This window comes from Cinclus cinclus, chromosome 1 (assembly GCF_963662255.1).
Source record: "Cinclus cinclus chromosome 1, bCinCin1.1, whole genome shotgun sequence".
NCBI lineage: Eukaryota > Metazoa > Chordata > Aves > Passeriformes > Cinclidae > Cinclus > Cinclus cinclus.
The window spans coordinates 53,735,055-53,755,088 of NC_085046.1; the positions used below are offsets into that span (position 1 = coordinate 53,735,055).

Sequence of the window (20,034 nt, forward strand, 5' to 3'; positions counted from 1 at the left end):
ATGTTGATAAAACTGATATATTACGTTAAAATAACAAAAATTGTATAGCATCAGTGAAGATGAGAAATGAGACACAAACAGAAGCTTCCAGCAGGACATCACAAAGTTTTGTACCAGAGGTAAAACACAAAGAAAAACTTCGAGTTACTCATTCTCATGTGCTTCAATGCCATCTAGTGCTCAAAAATAAAAATTCCCAAACTCTTGTGTTTAATTCTTCTTATGCCAAAAATGACCACTGATCTGCTCTGCACCTCTTAAATCCTTCATTTTTCCAGGCCAGCTAATAACACTATACACAGAAACATTCAGTACTGTTCAATCTATTTTGAAAAACATCCCAATATATTACTTTGTAATATTTTTATTAAGTTGATTTGACCAATTACTGTTCACTTTTTCTAAATTCTATACGACTCATCCTCTTTTCCCCTTGTTTCTAGGAAGAACACTTCTCCTCATTTACAATGCCAATTATTATATCAGAATCAAGAGCAAATTTTGCTGAATAAAGGGAAAGAAAAGGATGTTCTTGGTTCCACTGAATTAAATACTTATCATTCTATGATTTACTGACAACAAGGAAAGAAACAGAATTTTTATCTCCGCCAAATGTCTGGCAGTTTGTAAGGGACCAGAAATATTCCTGCCAAAGCAATAAAGCCCAGGTGTGTACACAGTAGGCTTGAAACAAGAATTCATGGCCAGCAGCATGCCAAATAGCTGTTCCTCCCAAATCCCACTTGTCCTTATTATTGTCCATGTTCTCATTTTGATTTGCTGCAAGCAAGTTGCAACATCATCTTAAAAATTACAGGCATTTTGATTACTCTCTCATTACAATTTTAGTAATAGGCAACTCCAGCTACTCTACAAAAGCCCATCTTACTCATAAACTGTACATTGCTAGGAACACATAGCACTCACAAAGAAACCTTCATGTCTGTGCCAAAGTCACTTGGTGTTACATGCCCCTCAAAACCTCTAACATCTCACTTGGGGCAGTAACTAAGCACTTGCAAGTATTTGCAGTGCATTATCTCAGATTTTAACACTAAGAAAAGAAACCTGTCAAATTATGAGGCACCTACTATGTAGCAGTGCTTGCTAGTTACCTTATGAGTTCCAGTTGAGCAAGTTCTTGATTTGCTTGAAATATAGGCTTTTTTGTAAAAAGTTCACCCAGGATACAGCTGTAAAACAGTTTTGCAAAATTCCATGATTATGACTTTCAGTGCAGATTGATAAGAGATTTTAAGATTTATTTTTGGCTTGTTTTTATCCTTGCTATGCTTCTACCCAAACTCTTACCCACAACTCCAGACATCAATAGCTGGTGTGTATCTTTCTTCCCCAAGGAGAAGTTCAGGAGGCCGATACCATAACGTAATAACTTTGTTGGTATATGGTCGGCTGTTGGAAGAAAGAAAAAGAGACAACTGTCATTCTAATACGATCACACTGATGATGATACCTTAAGGACTTCACTTCTGTGATGCTGTTTAAGAACAGTACAATCTTCCACTCTCTTTTAATTGTAGTCCTGCAAAGCTATAACTGCACAAAAGCAAACACAATTGCCTGATGAAGGCTGCAAAACCTCAGACTGAAGTTATAAATAATAACCATACAGCCACCTTGGTGCTATGAGAATTCTGTATCTCCATTATTATTCAAAAACCCATACTGTATATTTATTACATTGCTAGTTATTTCAGGAGCAGGACCTGCTTAGATAAAACCAGTAACTTCCATGCAACTATTCACTATTACCATACTGAATACAGGACCTCTACAAGCACTTTAAAAAGAAGGGAAGAAGTGACTTTTCCCTCTCTAAGTATAAGCAAAGGAGATAAAAGACTTTTTCTGGAACTACATTAATTCACCAATTTTGATTCCAAAGCCTGGAATGCTGGAATGCTTCTAGTATCTTCCTATATGTCACAACATTTTTAATTCTCCACAGCTCTAACCATAAATTTGGGCCACTGTGAGTAATCCTTTCCATCCTCCCACTAAAGCAAAGATTTCTACTAACACAGACATACTGTTTTGTTTGTGCACAGGCTGAACTACAGCATCAACAGTTCAGAATGGAAAGCAGAAAAGAGATGTTCACTTTTGGTATTGTTTCAACCAGGATGCTTTAAAAATTATTCCAGAATTCCTTCTGGGTTTTTCTCATTTATTCACTGTTACCAACACTAAGTAACTCCAAACAGAAAAAGTAACATTAAGTATGAACAACCACAGAATGCTCTTACAGCATTCTCAGTAGTACAGGTATAATTTCTGTAAAATCATCTTAGTCCTTTTTTCATTAACACACATAACTACAATTCCTTTTTAAAAGGTAGCATGTTTTTGGAAACAATCCCATCATTTATCATATTTATCTTTGAAGCAAACATTCCTCTATGAAATGTTCACATGTAGACTATCTCTACAGATACATTACTCATGTGTATTAGTATATGGTGGCTTTTATTTGAACAGTTGCCTTGTCATGCAATCTGTCATATCTCCAACTCCAAACACATTAAATCTACCAGAATAGCATTTAAAGGAGCACAACTACAACAACCAATCAGAATTTACTTAAATTTTTATTTCTTCCCCATTATGCCCCTACCCTTTCAAACAGTATTAAATTCTAAACAATAGCAAACCAAAAGCAAAGTACATGAAGGAAAACCAGCAGCTATTATACACTTGTTGATATACATTAATTACATCTGTTACTGCAGGTCAGAAGGAAAATGAATGACAAAAAACAGACAAAAATCTACTGAGATTGTAAATATTTTCTCATGTTCAACTGGCAATTCTATTAGCTATCTTAATTAAATCTTAATCTTGTTTTCATTATGCATAATGGCATAATAATGTTGCTATTTCATGTACAGTACAATAGGTTACTGGCATTATAAGGACACTGAATTTTCAATGCTTAACAAATGGTGAGTTTTACCAACAAGATTTAAATTAATTTAAAAAGAGACATTTAAAAAACCCAAGCAAAATATAGTAAACCAGAGGGAAAACCCCATTAGGCCAGTTTGGTGCATGTTAATACAAGAAGGTAGGATACCATCCTTTTATTATTAAGTACATCCAAACAAAAAAATAATTAGCTAGATGCTTAAGATTATTTCACTTTGCTACTATACTCAACAGTTTTTGTAACTGTTCTTCCAGAAATAAAGAATTCTGAGACAACAGCTCAGAAACTAATGCTAACACATTTATCAACAACCTAAGAGCTGTGTAGAAAACAATAAACCCATAAAGCTAACATTATCAATATTATTTCCCAAATTAGACATGCAAAAATCAAAGTAAGCTCAGACATCCACCCACTTCTGTATCCAACCACCTCATGGACATATTACTGTAGTGAACATTCAGCCTGGATTTTGAGAAGTCACTTCCACATGACAAACACTACATTACAAAGTAAATGCTAAAGTCCTTAACCATAAAAAACTGTGCACCTGTTTCCTGGAGTATGAGCATAATGAAGCCAAGAACAACAGAAGCACAAGTCACAAGGAGTTTCAGAATAACTTTTATTTGAACTTGTATCTCTGTTTCCAGCAGATTCAACAGCACTGACTGCCTAAAGAATACAATGAAGCTCTTGAAATGTAAACTAAATCTTACACAAAAGTAATGCTTATTGAATAGGAACTGTATGATAATTTGCGTCAGAAAAGAATTGCTTTCTCTATATAACATTTTTGGTATATCAACAGAAGAAATATACCTCAGATTTACAGGACCAGAAATTTAGGACTGTAATTTAAATTCCAATCAATATATGGCCAGTCTCTACCATTATTTATCCAGAACACCTGGAAAAGCAATACACTCGCACAAAGAGACTTGTGTGGTTTTATGCAGTGTAAGACAACATGTATTTCTTTCACTTTCCTTAGCAATTACTTGTATTATAGTACAGTAACATTTCCTCTAAACAAAACAGTCTTCTGTCCCTGATAATAGTTATGCAAAAAGATTAAACTTTTGAATGCTTTTTCACAGTATAATTGTATCTTACCTTTCTTCTGAGTTGTACAGCCGAGCAAGCCCAAAATCTGCGAGCTTTATCTGCCCTCTGGTGGAAAAAGTGAAGAATTATTTAGTGCTGAATTCTGTTAAACTTTCTTCCCCCAAAATCAGGTAAAGTTTAAGACTGAAACAGCTACAACTGATTGTCACCAAACCACATTAATGAAGAGGCAATGCTTTGCTATCTCTGCATCTCTTCAGTAAGTAGTATGCTAACCTACTGAATAGCAAAATTAGGTATGCTTATCAAATGCCATTTATATTACTGGATGTTAGTCAAAATTTAGGTCTATACCATAAAATATTCCAGTCAGTAACTCTGCAGGAAAAAACTGAGGGATGGAACTGCTATTTTCGCAGGCCTTACTGCTAGCACGAGTATTTGTACAGCAAACAACTATCAGCAGTCATACTTCCTTTTAGGAAGCCATCAAAGTCCTGTTCTGTGCTGTGCATTTCAAATACAGCCTTTACATCAGGGTGACTGACCAGATAAGGGCTTCTATTTTCATCAGCAGCCAGCTTGCTGAATGATACGACCCCTAAACCATTCCTGAGTTTTTCCATATATGAGGGGAAGAGTAAAAGATACAGAGCTCTTGCTTGGAAGTTCCCACAGCTAAAGGGCACTACTGCTCTATGACCAGAAACTCAAACTATTTGTAAAGTCTAGATGATTCAAACAGAAAGCTTTCTGCAAGCTTCTCTAATGCACAAAATGAAAGTTAGACTGTTTTATGTGATTTTCCTTTTCTGTACTGCTAGTTTTTATAATGCACATCACTTTCAAATACATGTTATTTTAGCAAATGATGGGCAAGATTTGCAACTAGCATGACAATTTTGCAGCAGTAACATGTACATGACCATCTTGTGATGATAAAATATACAGGTTATAGTTTCCATCCACTTTTCTCCTCAGACCTCTACTCTGATTTTTGGAGAACACCCATTAACAAAATACTCCCCTCAAATCTACATGCTTACTTGTGAGAATGTATTTGTAGAAGATAAATGTATTTGCTCAAAATTAATTTACGTTGCCCATGTAAAAGATACATAATCCATATGTTTGGCTTCAGGCTGCAACTGTTAATAGGATTTTTGAAACACTGTCTTAAAATTATTCAGATCTACTATCACGTTTTTCTGCTACTGGTGGAAAAATCTAAGGATACTCAAACACTATCCTGGGGGGAAAAACACAACTCTGTAACCTGGATTGGAGAGCACAGTAAAATAACAAGGTCCTCCTCTACCATGAGGTACTTTTCTCCAGGTTTCTTCTGTCAGGTTACACCCAGCTTCTGAGTTCCCACAGTGGCATACAGAAACACTAACCCTGGAGATCAGCAGGTAATAACATTAGGTGTGCGGGCACAATGAGTAATGGGGAGAAACATGTACATGTGTTTAAGAATCTGCATCATAATCTGGCAAGGCTGCAGTAGGATACAGAGCTAAAAGCAGCCTAGTGTTAGTTCTCTCTAAGGGAAATAGAAGGAAGAAATAGAAAACTTAATCTGGAGAAAGCTGGGAGAAAACTAGGTCTATCAAAATAGATCCTTGACCCATTTAGTCCAGTATTTAATCTCCAACAGCAGCACTAGATTTTTAGGGAGAATATGTGAACCCACACCCTTTGGGGCTCATCTTCCTCAAAGCAACCATGACCTACAATCATTGTGTTAAGGATGCTAAAATAGGCATCTCTGTCCATTCCCATTAGAAGGTGTTAATGATCCTATCCTTGAATGTGTTTCATCTTTTTTGAAACTCCTGACACTACCCAGAGAAATTCCTGTGACAACAAATCCCAGAAGCTCATTACCTGCTCTTTTTTTTAACTATACCCTTTTTTTGCTGTTATAAACCTTACTGTTATGTTGCTCCCTGGATTTAGTACTCCAGGTTATGATGCACAAGAGCTAATAATGAAGTCATACACTACCTTCACACTGGCTTTTTATTTGTTGCTGCTGCTGCACACTGAAAGCACCACACTTACTAATGTGATTCACAATTACCATGTGTTAAAGTAGAAAGAAACAAATTATTCTCCCCCTTTGATTATAGCAATAACTGTAAGTTAAGACAAGTTTGAACATGCCTGATCAAATACTCTTTTAAAGCATTATACTGACAGATGATGACGAGGACCTCAGAACTATCATGAAGAACCAGCCTAGCCACACTTCAATCTTGAAATGAGATGGCAGAAAGAATACACATCAAACACATCCTACAATTCTGATTTAATATATTTTAATTGAGAACATTTCCCCCCGGTACTCTGACTTAGCATGATTAAAATTGAGTCTTTTCTTTTAACATAGATTAAGTTTAATACACAGCTGCAGGTTCCAGTGTTAAGCAGGAACATTACTGGATTAGTATTTTGCAATTTATTTTAAAGAAATTAGGCAATTTTGAAAATAACTTTTGCTAATGACTCTAGTCAGGTGAACTGTGAAGATTGAAAGAATGATTTAAAGATGTTGTTAATAGTTAACATACAATTTTTGTTATGTACTTTTAAGTAATAACCATACCTATTATTCAGTAGAATATTTGAACATTTGATATCTCTGTGCAAAAAGTTCTTCTTGTGGCAATAGGCCAAGCCCTCCATCAGTTGTCTCATAAAAGATTTAATATGATTTTCATTAAAATGAACCAAACCAGATTCCAGCAGTCCCATCAAGTCATGGTCCATATATTCAAATACCAGGTAAAATGCACCTATGAAAAGAAAGGGTAGGAGAAATACAGACAGAAAAACTGATTTAAGAGCAGTCCAAAGCATTGCTGTTGCCTGCTTTTTAAAATCAGAAGCATTTTTCATAAAACTGCTTAGATTTTCTGCAATATTTATAGCTGTATCTCATGTCCAGTGAAATATAGTACAGTAAAAGGTTTTAATAAATTGCTGTTCCATATAAACAATTATACTAGTCAAATGTTTGTGAAAAGAAAAATAGTATTACCACATGGTGTTTCAGTCTAGATGAACGTGTGCTCTCCCTACAACTCTCAATCTCCACCCATTTTATTTCAAGAAAAATTAACTGTGTTAATATTACATATGTAAACTTTGGAGAGAAATCTACAAACTATATATATAAAAGAATTATTGTGCATTATTGTTCATCTGTTGTCACTCAGTAATTAAATTTTTTAAAAGATTTCTGTATAACCGGGTCAGAAATAAGCTTGCTCTTCTCAGACTAAAAATACCTGTAAGACAGGAAAAAATGAGAAAGCACAACTAACCTAGTAGTAACAGCACCTCTGCAAAGACAGACTTCATACTTTAAGTAGCCACATGCATACATTAAGCACAAGAGAATCTGGTCTTACCTCACATCAGCCTGTACCATTCTACCAATAAAGCCATTAAAGCCAAGGCTCTTTGATACATGTAAGTATTCTTAAAGAGGAAAAGTGTTGAGTGATTCAAAACTAGCAGTAACAAATTTCCAAAACAACCATTCCCAGTACAATATATTTTTTAGTACTTCATTCTTTCCCTTCTTCACCCTGGGACACACAGAACAGTGCAGCCTCTGCAGAGTGAAGAAAGCAAGACAGACCCACCCAGCATGTGGATTCAAGTGGGCCTGTTTATCTTGCATTTCCTAAACCTCAAATCTACTACTACAGATTGCTTCTGCCCAACAAGAACTCATTATACGCTCTTGTTCCTTAAAAAGTTTCAACTCAGAAACTAATTAAAGTCTTGGAGCAATAATGAGAAGTCAGCTCAACAGAAGCTGTACACATACATGGCCACATTCTAATGTACTGACTCCTTTTCTTGTTTAGTAGCTGAAAAGGGAAAAATGAATGCTAGGTCCAGCTGCTATTCAGGACCAAGATTACTATACAGGAAGTGTTAAACCTGTAACAATGATCAGCATACATCAGCTAAAGCACAGGCTATTGCATAAGACATTCAAGAGTTCATTGGTTTTGACTTAGGTCCTTTTGTCCTGATGTGTATTATACCGAGGAAGCAAAATACTCATCATAAAATAGCCCTGCTGTTGTGTACAGAGGGGGTGAAACAGGAGGTGAATCAGGAATGTACAGCATCCATCACTTCACAAGGAGAGAGCGAAGTATTAAGAGCTATGAAAAATTGAAAGTCTGCTGTGTTACAATTTGCATAACTGAGTTCAGCAATTCAGTTCACCAGTTCAACATGGAAAAGCACACAGGCTCCTAATCTTAGTCCTTTCAAATTAGACAGCTGGAAATCTGCTGTTAGATCTGTTTCAATAATGACTGAAGTATGAACCATGCCATATTTTAAAACACCTCAGAACAAAACAGCTGATATTAATCTGTAGTGTCAGAATAACCTAGATGTGCCCTTCAGAGGTTCTCAGCTGAACAAAACTGAATGAACACCAGTAAATCTTGGTACGTTCTTGCTCTGGAGTATAAGAGAAAGTTAACTCTGTAATGGCAGCTGGCTACATGTGTGTATATGACAAGGGGAAAGATTGACTGTAGAACTGTTTAGTGAGAACAGCAGAACAGAGACCTCTTGTATATATGCAAAGCAGGATCTATGGCTTGAGCAATTTCCTGCTCTGTCACTAACTCCTGAGATTTTTTCACTGCTATTTATAACCAGCAATCACAATTGTTACCCTCATACAAGAAGAAATGCTGACAACAATAGAGAAGATACATAAACAAAGTAGACTTTTGGGAGATGACAACTGATTATTTACATTCTCTACAGCTCTTAGTAAGAAATACACATTAAAATAGGATAAATGCTAAATAATCCCTCCTTATGAGATCAAGAGCAAATGTACAGATTAATTACACTTGTGCATTCTTGCCTACTTCCTAACTACATGTTATTAAAATTTACTTTAAAAGAAAAACTGGTAAACTTCATTCAGCATGAGAAAATATGAAAACTAATCTATTAACCTTGGCAATCTTACAATTCAAACCTGATTTTCAGTATTACTCAAGCTTTATGTAGAAGGGACTGTAGCTGCAAAAAAGTTATTAAGCGAACTGAAGTCAAACTCCTGTTAATTCATTCCTACACAAACATGGTGCCCTTTTCTGACAGAGATCTGTAGTTTCTGTTAACAAAATGGTTACATTATTCCTTTCACCTGATAATTTCAAAACTTCATAGCTTTTCATCACATTGGAGGATTTGATCCTCCATAAAAGGGAAAGCAGTGAGTCATTCAGGAAGAAGGAAAGAATCATGGAAGACATCACAAATGAACTATGCACAGGCAGGAGTGCTTACTACAGCTTAGTCTGAGTTCAAGCTCACAGCATACTTAAGTTCTATCAAAACAAATGCCACACAAATATCCATTCCTCAAAAAAGGAAAACAGAAGAAATAAGTTTCTTCTTTTATGAGGGAAAAACATTTTGTAACTTGGGGGCTACATTTTAAAATTATGTTTAGCTTGATGCTAGCTTTGCCCAGTCCTCATTTTGTGAAGCAGTGTCACAAAAACACCTAAAGCCCTCTTACAGTAAAGTGCATGCAATTCAAATGAACTCAGAATTACTTGACTTCAAAGTTACTCATCTTACTGCTGCTGTGTTGAAGACCCGCACTTCCCACCTGTGGGGTGGGAGAAAGCCTACAGTCCATTTCCAAGGACTGCAACAAAGTGCTAACAGAGGGGTTGTCGCCTGGGTGGCCTGTTTCCTTCGTGAACATCACAAAGCACATCTACTTTCCTTAATCTACTGAGATGATCAGAAATCTTAATGTCACTATGTGTTGATAGAGCAGCAGCTGGAACAGCTGAACAGTAGGAACACTGCCAATTTCTGAATATGGGATAAGAGAGAGCAGCTGAATCTATTAGGAAAGTACACAATAAATAAAGGAGATTCACACGGATGGAAATAATCCTCATGTTACTCCTATTGATGGCACTTGGAAAAATGCACCTTTCTAATCATTTTGTCAGTTAAGATTGATGGGGTTCAGCAAGTGACGTACCAATTTAAAATAATTAAAGGATTAGCACATCTCCTCTTGGTCATATGTTTCAGGTCATGGAAGCAGAAGCAGTTTCTTCACATGAAATGAGCTCAGGTGTAATGCAATAGAGGTCTGCATATAGGAGAGGTAACCCCACAAAACATGGCACTAATGATCTTCAGTAAACAGTGGATTTTCTGAGAGGCCAAAAAATCCTAACAAAACATACTTTGCGTTTTTGTGACACAGGCAGGCTCTGGATTTCTTTGGACTGTCTTCAAATCACAGAGATCCAACAAAATAGGACACCATTTGTTCCCAAAGATATAAGTGCTTCAGACTGAGAAGGGAGGGTGGTGGTGCAGGGGAGAATGATCCAAAAGTCTCCATAGATGATGGCTTTTTAGCAAGTATTTTCCAAATGAAATTCACAGGAAAGATGTTCAATGTTTTCTCAAAATATCTGATTAAATAGAGATCTGAGGACCCAGGAGAGCAGAAATGCCTTATTACATACATATTCAAATTCAATTCTAGTATAAATGAATTACAGTAGTATCTTGAAATACAGAAGTGCTTTAAAGAAACCTCAGAAACCCTGCCTCATTCAGTACATAGTACATACAATGCTGAGTTTGAAACAGGCTTTCAACATTTGTTCTGTACCCAGTTTTCAAAATGAGACTCCATCATTTTCATGCTGCTAATAAGCCTCCTCCAGCTTCTTCTATGAAATACATAGATTATTCTTACCCTTAATTGAAAATAATTGGATTACATTTCCTATTCTATCTCCTTAATATTTCTATTCTAGTACTCATGATATACTATTCCAAGAGTTTTAAACAGGATTTTATCAACCACAGCTTGAAAACTAAAGAACAAATTGCCCACCAATTCCTTGAAGTTCCTTCAATAGACATTCATCTTTTCTTTTGACTCAGGTTTTATTAATCTATTTTCTAATTTCCAGAACAAATATCACCATACCTACTGAATTAATCACCTGAAGACTAAAGAAAACATTGCTGCTATACTATTTTTTACATTTTCACCCAATACTATAGTATACAATACTACACCCAATACTAAGTTTCTGTTTAATGACTGTGCTATTCTCCCCTTTCAAGTTCAACTGCATTTTCCTCTTGCAGGAACTCCATGATTGTTCTGAAACAGGAATATATTCCAAGAGCATACAGAAGCTCTGGGGGTAAATACTCGTTTCATCATATAATACAGGGAAATAAGGAAAAAAAACAAAAAAAACCCCCAAAAAACTAAACCAAACCCAAAAACTTAAAGCAGACAAACAAATATCTTTGATTAGTAATAGGAGATTTTTCTCATTTTGACATGGAGCAAGTTGAAAAGCCACATTATTAGGTCTGTACTCATTCCAGACCAAAGCCCAGTACAGCACACACAAAGAGGAAGCACTACTCAAGCAGTCACACTATTCCTGATAACTTAGCTCTAGCACGAAAACTATTTGGGTAAGTTTCTATCAGCTATTTTGGGAGCAGCAAGGCAAGCTGTAGAGCACTAGAGGTTTCTAAAATTCAGATCTCTGCTTTTACTCAACTTCCTAGGGAACACAAACAAAACTAGCTTCCACGTAACACTGACTACATGACTGTTATCACAGACTCCTTCCAAACCACAAGATTTCAGAGTAAGTACTCCTTGACAGCTGTGAGTAACCTGCCAGTCATATTACAACATACTGAAGAGTCAGTGTCCTCCTGTACTACACTACTGCCAATAAAAATACCAACTTGATGCCTAAAATGGTTTGCTAATTTGTACTGCAAATCAATTCAAAATTTAATCTGAAGTAAACTTAGACCTTAAAATTAATTACAGAAACACACATATATAAACAGGTAATTCACACACACACATACACAAACCCCAGAAAGAAACTTCTAAGCTGCAATGTTAACCAAATCTTTTATTATTGGTTTCCACGCCAAGTTCTACATCCTCCCTCAAGTTAGTAGAAATACCTATCCTGGTCAAAATGAGCAAGGGATGTCAGGCAGTACACTTACTGTGTTTACATTTACAGCAACAAAAGCTAGGACAGACATTTTCCATTTGTTTAGTAAAAAGAGATCATGTCAATCCCACAGCTAGACTCCTGAGCACTTGCAAACATCTCCCAGCTGTTAGAAGCAACTTAAGAATGAAGAACCATCTCAAGTGCCCAGATTAAAAAGACATAGACTAAAATCATATAAATGATACACTCACATAGGAAAAAAACAAAACTGACATCAGTCCAAAGTGAGAAAGGCGTTTTCTCAGTAATTAATTTTATAACTGATAAGATGGCTCAACACACAAAAGAAGGAATACAACCTCAACTTCCATCATTACATTTGGGTGTTCACCCATCTCCCTCTGAATGATAGGTAGATGAGAACAGCCTACACAGGAATTTATAAAACTGATACTCTTTGTGGCCACACTCAACATACATTATTTTATCTGCCAGGATTGTGCCTGAGAATTAAGAAGTTACATTACTAATTAGTAAACAATAATGCTATTCTCCAACTTTATTATCAAGCACATCTCATGCATAATGAAGACTGCAAAGTGAAAAACTTCTGTTCTTCAATATACAGACCCATATATCACCCATCTGCTTTGTATATGCCAATCTATACAATCAATTATGCTGCCTAAGGTGCTGACTTCCACTGATGGAGGAAAATGCACTTACAAAATTTGTACAACACTTCCCAGTGTGTTACACTTCTTTTTCTAATGGTTAGTACAGAAAGAATAAACCCAAATGTTCATGTCTTCAAATTTATAGTCCAAACTGGCCAGCATAAAACACTGATACAATTTATTCCATCTTATTTGAAGATAAGATGTTGAAAAAATTGAGGCAGGCTTTAACATGGGGAATCCTTTCTCTTCCACTCTTCCAGACTTTTGAGTGTGTCATTTAAAAACATGTAATGCAGCTCAAAATATCAGGACAAAGTTGTACAAGTCAAGCTATTGCTCGCTTTCAGTCCAATATTACTATTTTAAAAAATATCCTTAAATCAAATACTGTAAAGTGGGCCCAACACTTACATTATTGTTAGAAAACTGAATGTACTGTATATTAAATTACTGATATCCAACAATAACAACAATAAAAAAAACCCAAACTGCCTTAATTGAAAAAGCAGATGAGTACCAACTATATCAGGATATGATACACAGCCTTAGAAACTAAATTAACTAGAAAAACATGTGATAGCAAAAATGTTCTCATTCCCTATTCTTCTAAGTGGGATATCAGCAGGGCTTTCCAAGTCATATTTCAAAGCTATGGTAAATATGTAACATACATTAAGCATAAGCATGTTCATCATATAGGCAAAACACCCTGCTTTTACTGTAAACTCTGCCTGTTGTAAGATATCACTACCACTTTTCTAATGGTTCCTTGTTAAGAAGGCTACTTTTGCATTTGCAACACTTCACTTGAAAAGACCAAATTTCCTCCCACCTGCATTCATTCCCTGCATAGACTACAATTTGGCCACAGCTCAGTTATAAATCCCTTTCTCACAATGAACTACTCATTAGAGAAATACAGAATACAGTGCCTAAAAAAACCCCACAACTTCCATCTTTTCACAGAGAAGTTCTAACAGCAGTTTCATTATCCTGCTAATGTCTTCAAGAAACTATCAGAACTTGCTCAACTATCAGAAATTAATTCTCTTCTAGCATCTCCAGAGAAGCCCCTGCCCTTGTAAAATTTTAGAAAATGTACTTGTTTTAATATGCTGTTAAATAAGAACAAGAGATTAAATCAGAAGTACTATCAAAAGTACAAATACAGACTTGGACAAAAAAAAAAAACCCGTGTGAAATTAATGAGACACAGTTTGAAGTAAAAAAAAATAAATTTAGTGTTCCATTCTAAACATGGCACTAAACAGAAGGAAAGAAAATTCATTAATAAGTCATTATGTATTAAGTCAAAGCTCAGTGTGGTCTCATTAGCCAAGTAGGTTAGACCTAATTAAAACCTGGTGCACATATAAAGACTAAACTGGCTGTTGCAGACTGCCAGGATTTTGAGTGCGGCCTGACCACTGAACCTGCAAAGCTCTCGAGAAACTCTTGCTAAATACTTCCTGCTTTTAAGCACATCAGTGCCATACACCCTTCAAGGTATTATACTCTCTAAAGATGCTAGGAAAAAAATCCAAACTCATTCCTGCTTCATATCCACCTTCTGAATCCTCACATCACCTGGCTTTTCAGCTGGCCATGCAGTGTATACAGCATCTTCTACCTGCACTACTGCTGGGCATGCTGTATGGAGACTCAGGGAGGGAGAGAAGCGAAGAAGTACAGATACCACATTCCAAATAGTCTCCAAAGCCAAACTATTTAACAAATTGTCCATACGACACTAAAAAACCTCCAAAGTGATAGGTTTGTAATACTTAAATACTAAAATGAAATGCTTCCTGTGGCAAAATACCACTCCAATATCAGAAGTACCAAGCAACAACACTGCATGATTTTAACTGTTTGCTTTTATCTCTAGACTAAGGAGGCTGAAGCAAGTCAAACAAGACAGTCTTAAAACTGAAGCAACCAAAAGTAGAAGTCTGCATGCCCTCTCTTTGGGGGAAAAACACTACCACTATACAAGTCTTGCCTTTCATTCTTTTAATTTGCTCTTCTTCTAGCCCACAAAACATGCATGCCTAATCATCAAAAAAGTAACTGAACTACAATTCAAATAAAACCAAGGCCTAAGATGAAAAACATTTCCACATTCAGCCTACTATAATCTAGATGGTATGAGAAAATACTAAAAAAATAAAAGGTTAAAAAAGCTCACAATTAAGAGCTTCCTATTATTTCTGACCTCCCTAATCGATAAGTGTCAAGGAGTACAACATCTGTTCCTCTACAGGAAAACCACAATCAAGCAGTACATTTTTTATCCCACAAAATATTTGCAGAAAAATGTTTCTATAAGCAAAATGCACAGCTGAGTTAAATAAACAACTTAAAATACTTAAATCAAAATTAAAATCCATCAAGCATCACAACTTGCAAACATATTTTTTAATAAAGCATAACTTCAAATCCAGCATAGCAGACTATCACAATAAGAACGAGTCCAGAAAAAGCAACCCCAGTTAGGATATGTACCTTTGTCCTTCTTGAAGTCCAAAGCATCTTCCTTATCCGTCACTATTTCCTTCATGTTGATAATGCTTTGATGATTAAGTTGTCGAAGAATCTTAATCTCTCGAATAGCTGTAATTGGAAACCCTTCCTTTTCATTATCCAGACGTACTTTCTTCAGTGCTACCATTTCCCCTAAGAGAAAGTTTTAATAAAACCCATTAAGATTAGCAACCAAACCATGGGATTTAGTATTGATTTGTACGTTTGTTTTTTTAAAACCTTGATGCTTGCAACAAGCACAATGCTGAACAGAAATCAGCATCACATACAGAAGCAAAACTACAAATGAGAATTTTCAGTTACACACTATAAGGGCTATCCTTCTTCCTCCTGCACAACTCACATATCCCAATATTCCACACCATGTCTACCAGTAAAGAGTGATTATCAGCAGCAGCTTTAGAGACAGAGGCCTGTGACTGCTCTGGATTTCTTAATACTGTATCACCACTGGTCAGAATGCATGTATCTAGCCAGAAATACTATGCAGTTCAATATATAAGGAAGATGACTAAAGAGTTCTCAAATTCATCAGTATACTTTCTACAAGCACAAGAGGCATGACCATTTTTACGGTGAGGAGATTTTCCCTTACTATTATATTGCAGGGTGGATCAAACTGGATTCTACAAAATGGCAGGAGCATGATCTACTCATGATGGAGGGTGTCTATTGACCATACATGCCAGCTCCATCATTTTGTTCTTGGAAGTTTATTGCTGTCTGTGAAGTCAATTGACAGCCTGGGTATCTCTGTTAGTTCTAAAAAGTACTTACCCTACACTAACTTACACGACACACTCACAATAGATCATATTCCATCATGACACCAAATCCACTTGCTCTGAAAGCCCATAACACAGCTGCTTCTAAGGTATCTCAAAGGCCATAATGCCACTCTCCAAACAGGATTTGAATCCAAAGCTAACAGATTTGCTTGCTGTATCTGTATGGATGCCTTCAATGCAGAAAGCAACAACTTCTGTGGAATGCGAGGTTAAGAGATGAATGATGCACAAATAACCCAAGTTTGCCAAAAAGGCAATATGGTTGTAGCAGGATTAAAAGACAAATATGCAAAGAAGAGTATCTCAGGAGACTCTCACAATGCTTTGCAAAGGTTCTCAGGAATAAGGACTGCTTATTCTTCTGGCGATCAGAAAGAAGGAACTGAGGCTGGTATGTGATCCTATGGGATTCAGCTACTGCTGAAGTAGAAAACAGTCCAGCATTTAAAGCATGCAGAAATGAGCCAGAAGGGCAAGCAATCATGCAAAGAACTACTAACTGAGCAGAAAACAATCACATGGCATACAGCATATATAAAGAATTTGGATAACCTATTTAGAAGTAGTGACAATATTATGTATCCTACTGGTGACTGCTCACTCATTTCAGCAATAGTTTAACATGAAATTAAAAATAATGTCACTAGTGTAAAGTCAATTATATTGAAAGAATAGTCCATGTTCAATTCTTCAGGGTTGTGTTGCAGAGAAGCAGATTCCCTTCCTACTATGAACTAGTGACTGATGGAGTACAAACAACCAGGACTAAGTTTTATGCATAGCTTCTTTTACAGTTACATCCCGTTACAAGTTTCATTACAGTTTGCCAACTTATGTAGGGTAACATTTAGTTTCCCCAGGATATTAAGCCTCTCTTTTTTACTAGTTCAACTTCACACAGAGCATCAAAACTCAAAAAATAAGAATTCAAATTTAGGACTAGTCAGCTGGATTTCAGCCACAGCTTTACAGATAAATGATTTTCCAATGCAGAAACAGTAATTTCTAATTTAGACAAATGCTAAACTTAAAACTTAACACACCAACAACTAAAAAATTTCCAAACATGAGGGCAAAATATCACAATTTTTACTCAATACAAAACAAAAACCAAAACCATCCTGTTCATTTAAAACTGTAGGATTACATTTACCTTTTGTGAACTCACCTGTATCTTTATCTCTGGCTTTATAAACTTGCCCATAAGTCCCTTCCCCAATAATACCAATGATATCAAATTTATCCACACAGCGCTTTCCCCAGTCAATTTCTTTTTCTTTTGTTTCACCATGTCGTGGTCCACATATTCTAGAAAGCAACAAATGTTTTTAAGAATGCAGCTAGTATATCTAGGCATTGTCTTAACTTTGAGGACACCCTCTACACTATTTGAGACATTATTATTTAACTGTCTTATTACCATTAAGTGGCAGTAAACCATGCAGTTTGAGTCAAGCCACATTAATATTAAAAATGGCAAAAAGCAGAACTCTTTTGACAAGAACATATTTTAAAGAAACTATTATTATATCTACTTGCTCGATAAGCTTTAAAAAAAGTTAATAAACATACTTTGGTCTTCTCTTGCTATGTAACTGAACTGCTGGTTTCTTTTCTTCAGGACTTTTGGGCACCTCAGCTCCTCCAGGCAACTCAGGTGGAAGTGGCAAGTCTGCAAGCAGATGGCGAAGTTTCTTCTCCGTTTCTTTAACTGACTTCACTGAAAGATTCTCTCTCAAACTATTTAAAAACAAATCATTTTGCTAATAAGTTGAAGATAGTAAAGTATTAACATAAAAGCAAAACTTATTAGAATTATTTTTTTAAAAAAATACATTCTAGACTGTCAATGCATCAACAGCTAAAACATCTGCTCTTAAAATTTGCAGGACTTGGATAAATGACTCACAAATAGCTCTTTGGAAGATGCATAGTTAAGTACCACAATTCTACAGAACTGTGAAATCAGACCTTTCTGGTGAAAGCTGAGGTCAGATGACACAAGAAGCCTTACCAGGCCAGGCTTCTTCTGCCACATAAGCTTCTTCACAAGCTTATGGCCTAGACTATTAAAAATATTTAGAGCCTAGATGCTGCCAGATATCAAAAGTTTAGTGGTAAAATCTGTATTTTGACTCCTCATATAAGACAGAATATCTGACTAACCCAGTTCTATCTAAAATTGGTCTCCACAGGTAATGAGCTTCATGCTTACATTAACACTGCAGGGTATTACAAGGCTGTCCACATCACCTCACTTACAAATTCTAATTGCACACATCTGCTGAAACACTACAGATTCAACACATGTCTAACGATCAGCATACATATCAAGTGGGGAAAAAAAACAGATGCAAAAATGCCAATGATTTTCTGACATGGGTTACTGATACCTGACTGATTTTTAACTAACCATAATTAGATAACACATACTGTCCATCTCTGTTTGGACAAAAATCCCCAAACACATGTACAGCATCTTTTAACAATCCCATGATGATATTAGAAAGGTACTTCCCATTCTAATAGGGAATCATAACTGCTGCAGTACTTTTTTTTTTCTTAAGTACATGGCTCCATTTTACCAGAACTTCTTTTAGTTTGGCTAGACTTGTTCAGCTACTGCATATCCAGTAATTTTAAAGCCATCACCATTTCTAAACATTATATAATTACGTAACTGTTTCTCCCCTATACAACTCTCACACAGTATTCACTCTTTTAATCTCCATCACTATATCAATAAAACCTAAGTCATGCTTTAAGGGGACATTTTCTAAATTAGCTGCATTTAATCACTCTATTCATCCTTCTCTGTAACTGTTTTTCTACTATTTCTTACCTGCTTAGTTTCACAGACAAGGCAGGAACTTCTCTAAATTGAAAGATATTGCCCACAATAGAGAATGCACACATTTTCTTGCAATGAATAGTCCTTATATATTCAAATAAAGCATTCCAGTGTTTTGCATGTCTATGCTTCTCTGTGAAAACTGAACACTTACTTCTTTTCACTACTGCCTAAACTGCCACTGCCCCATCTTTAAGAACCATCACAAGGAAGCACAGACTGCTGTCATCACAAATATAATGGCTAACATGCTATAAAGAATAAACCACCTTAATGCAGTCATGTCACTATCATGGCAATAAAAAACTCGTATCATGAAGTTAACATATATATTAGTATTTCTCTCATAATTTTTCCCCAAGATCTTCAATATGAGTGAAAGCATAACATATGAAAGGTTCTGACACAGATTTTAAAAGCGGCACATGAAAAGAGGCAGCCAAGAGCAGCCTCTTTTTCAGGTCTTCTAAATCACACATCATTGATGAGCAGGACAATTTTTCCTTTTGGCTAACCTGCGTTGTGCAGTTGCAACACTGATGCTCCCCTAGGCTGCTTATTTGTGGGTTTATGAGATTCTTACTGAAAGTACTTATGGAAGTTCTGCATAGCACTGAGCTCAAGCTTTCTTTGTTGGCACAATCTCCCCATAGTAACTCAGAGCCCAAGGTAAATACCTTTGCCCTCCTCTGCTATTGAAAACATTGATCTACATCCTTTCATGACTTATAATTTCCTATCCAAAGTTTATAACATCCTATAGTCAAAACTAAGCAAAGCATACAATTATTTCTCATTAATCTTTCTAATGCAGCTGTTTGCAAGCAGTAGGCTTTTTGTTTTGAAAGGAGAATGAGCCCAGTGCTGAAAGAACCACTGCTTAATTGCCCCTTAAGTCCTCAGTTTAGCTTAAAACAGGCAATCCATTAAAATAAAACAACAACAACAATAATAATAATAATAATTGGAAGCAATCAGATGGCTTCAATATGAAATCTCATTTCATGCTGTTGCAATTAACAGTGCCATGCCAGTCATATTTAGTTAAACTAGAAAGACCAGCTCTTCGTTAAAACAGTAAATCTTGCTCACAGTATCAGGATTCTCA

The 20,034-nt window shown here is 36.0% G+C and overlaps 1 protein-coding gene across 1 annotated transcript in view; it reads right to left on the bottom strand.

The window, feature by feature from the left end:
• Positions 1 to 20,034, bottom strand: part of CDK13 (cyclin dependent kinase 13) — a 43,866-nt gene that overhangs the window by 11,106 nt on the left and 12,726 nt on the right. Inside the window, exons 3-9 of the mRNA XM_062491644.1 lie at positions 17,648 to 17,815; positions 17,244 to 17,383; positions 15,249 to 15,419; positions 6,627 to 6,816; positions 4,064 to 4,120; positions 1,312 to 1,413; positions 1,116 to 1,193 (exon numbers count right to left, since the gene is read on the bottom strand). Of these exons, the coding sequence (XP_062347628.1) occupies positions 1,116 to 1,193; positions 1,312 to 1,413; positions 4,064 to 4,120; positions 6,627 to 6,816; positions 15,249 to 15,419; positions 17,244 to 17,383; positions 17,648 to 17,815 (906 nt within the window). The remainder of the gene's footprint in view (positions 1 to 1,115; positions 1,194 to 1,311; positions 1,414 to 4,063; positions 4,121 to 6,626; positions 6,817 to 15,248; positions 15,420 to 17,243; positions 17,384 to 17,647; positions 17,816 to 20,034) is intronic.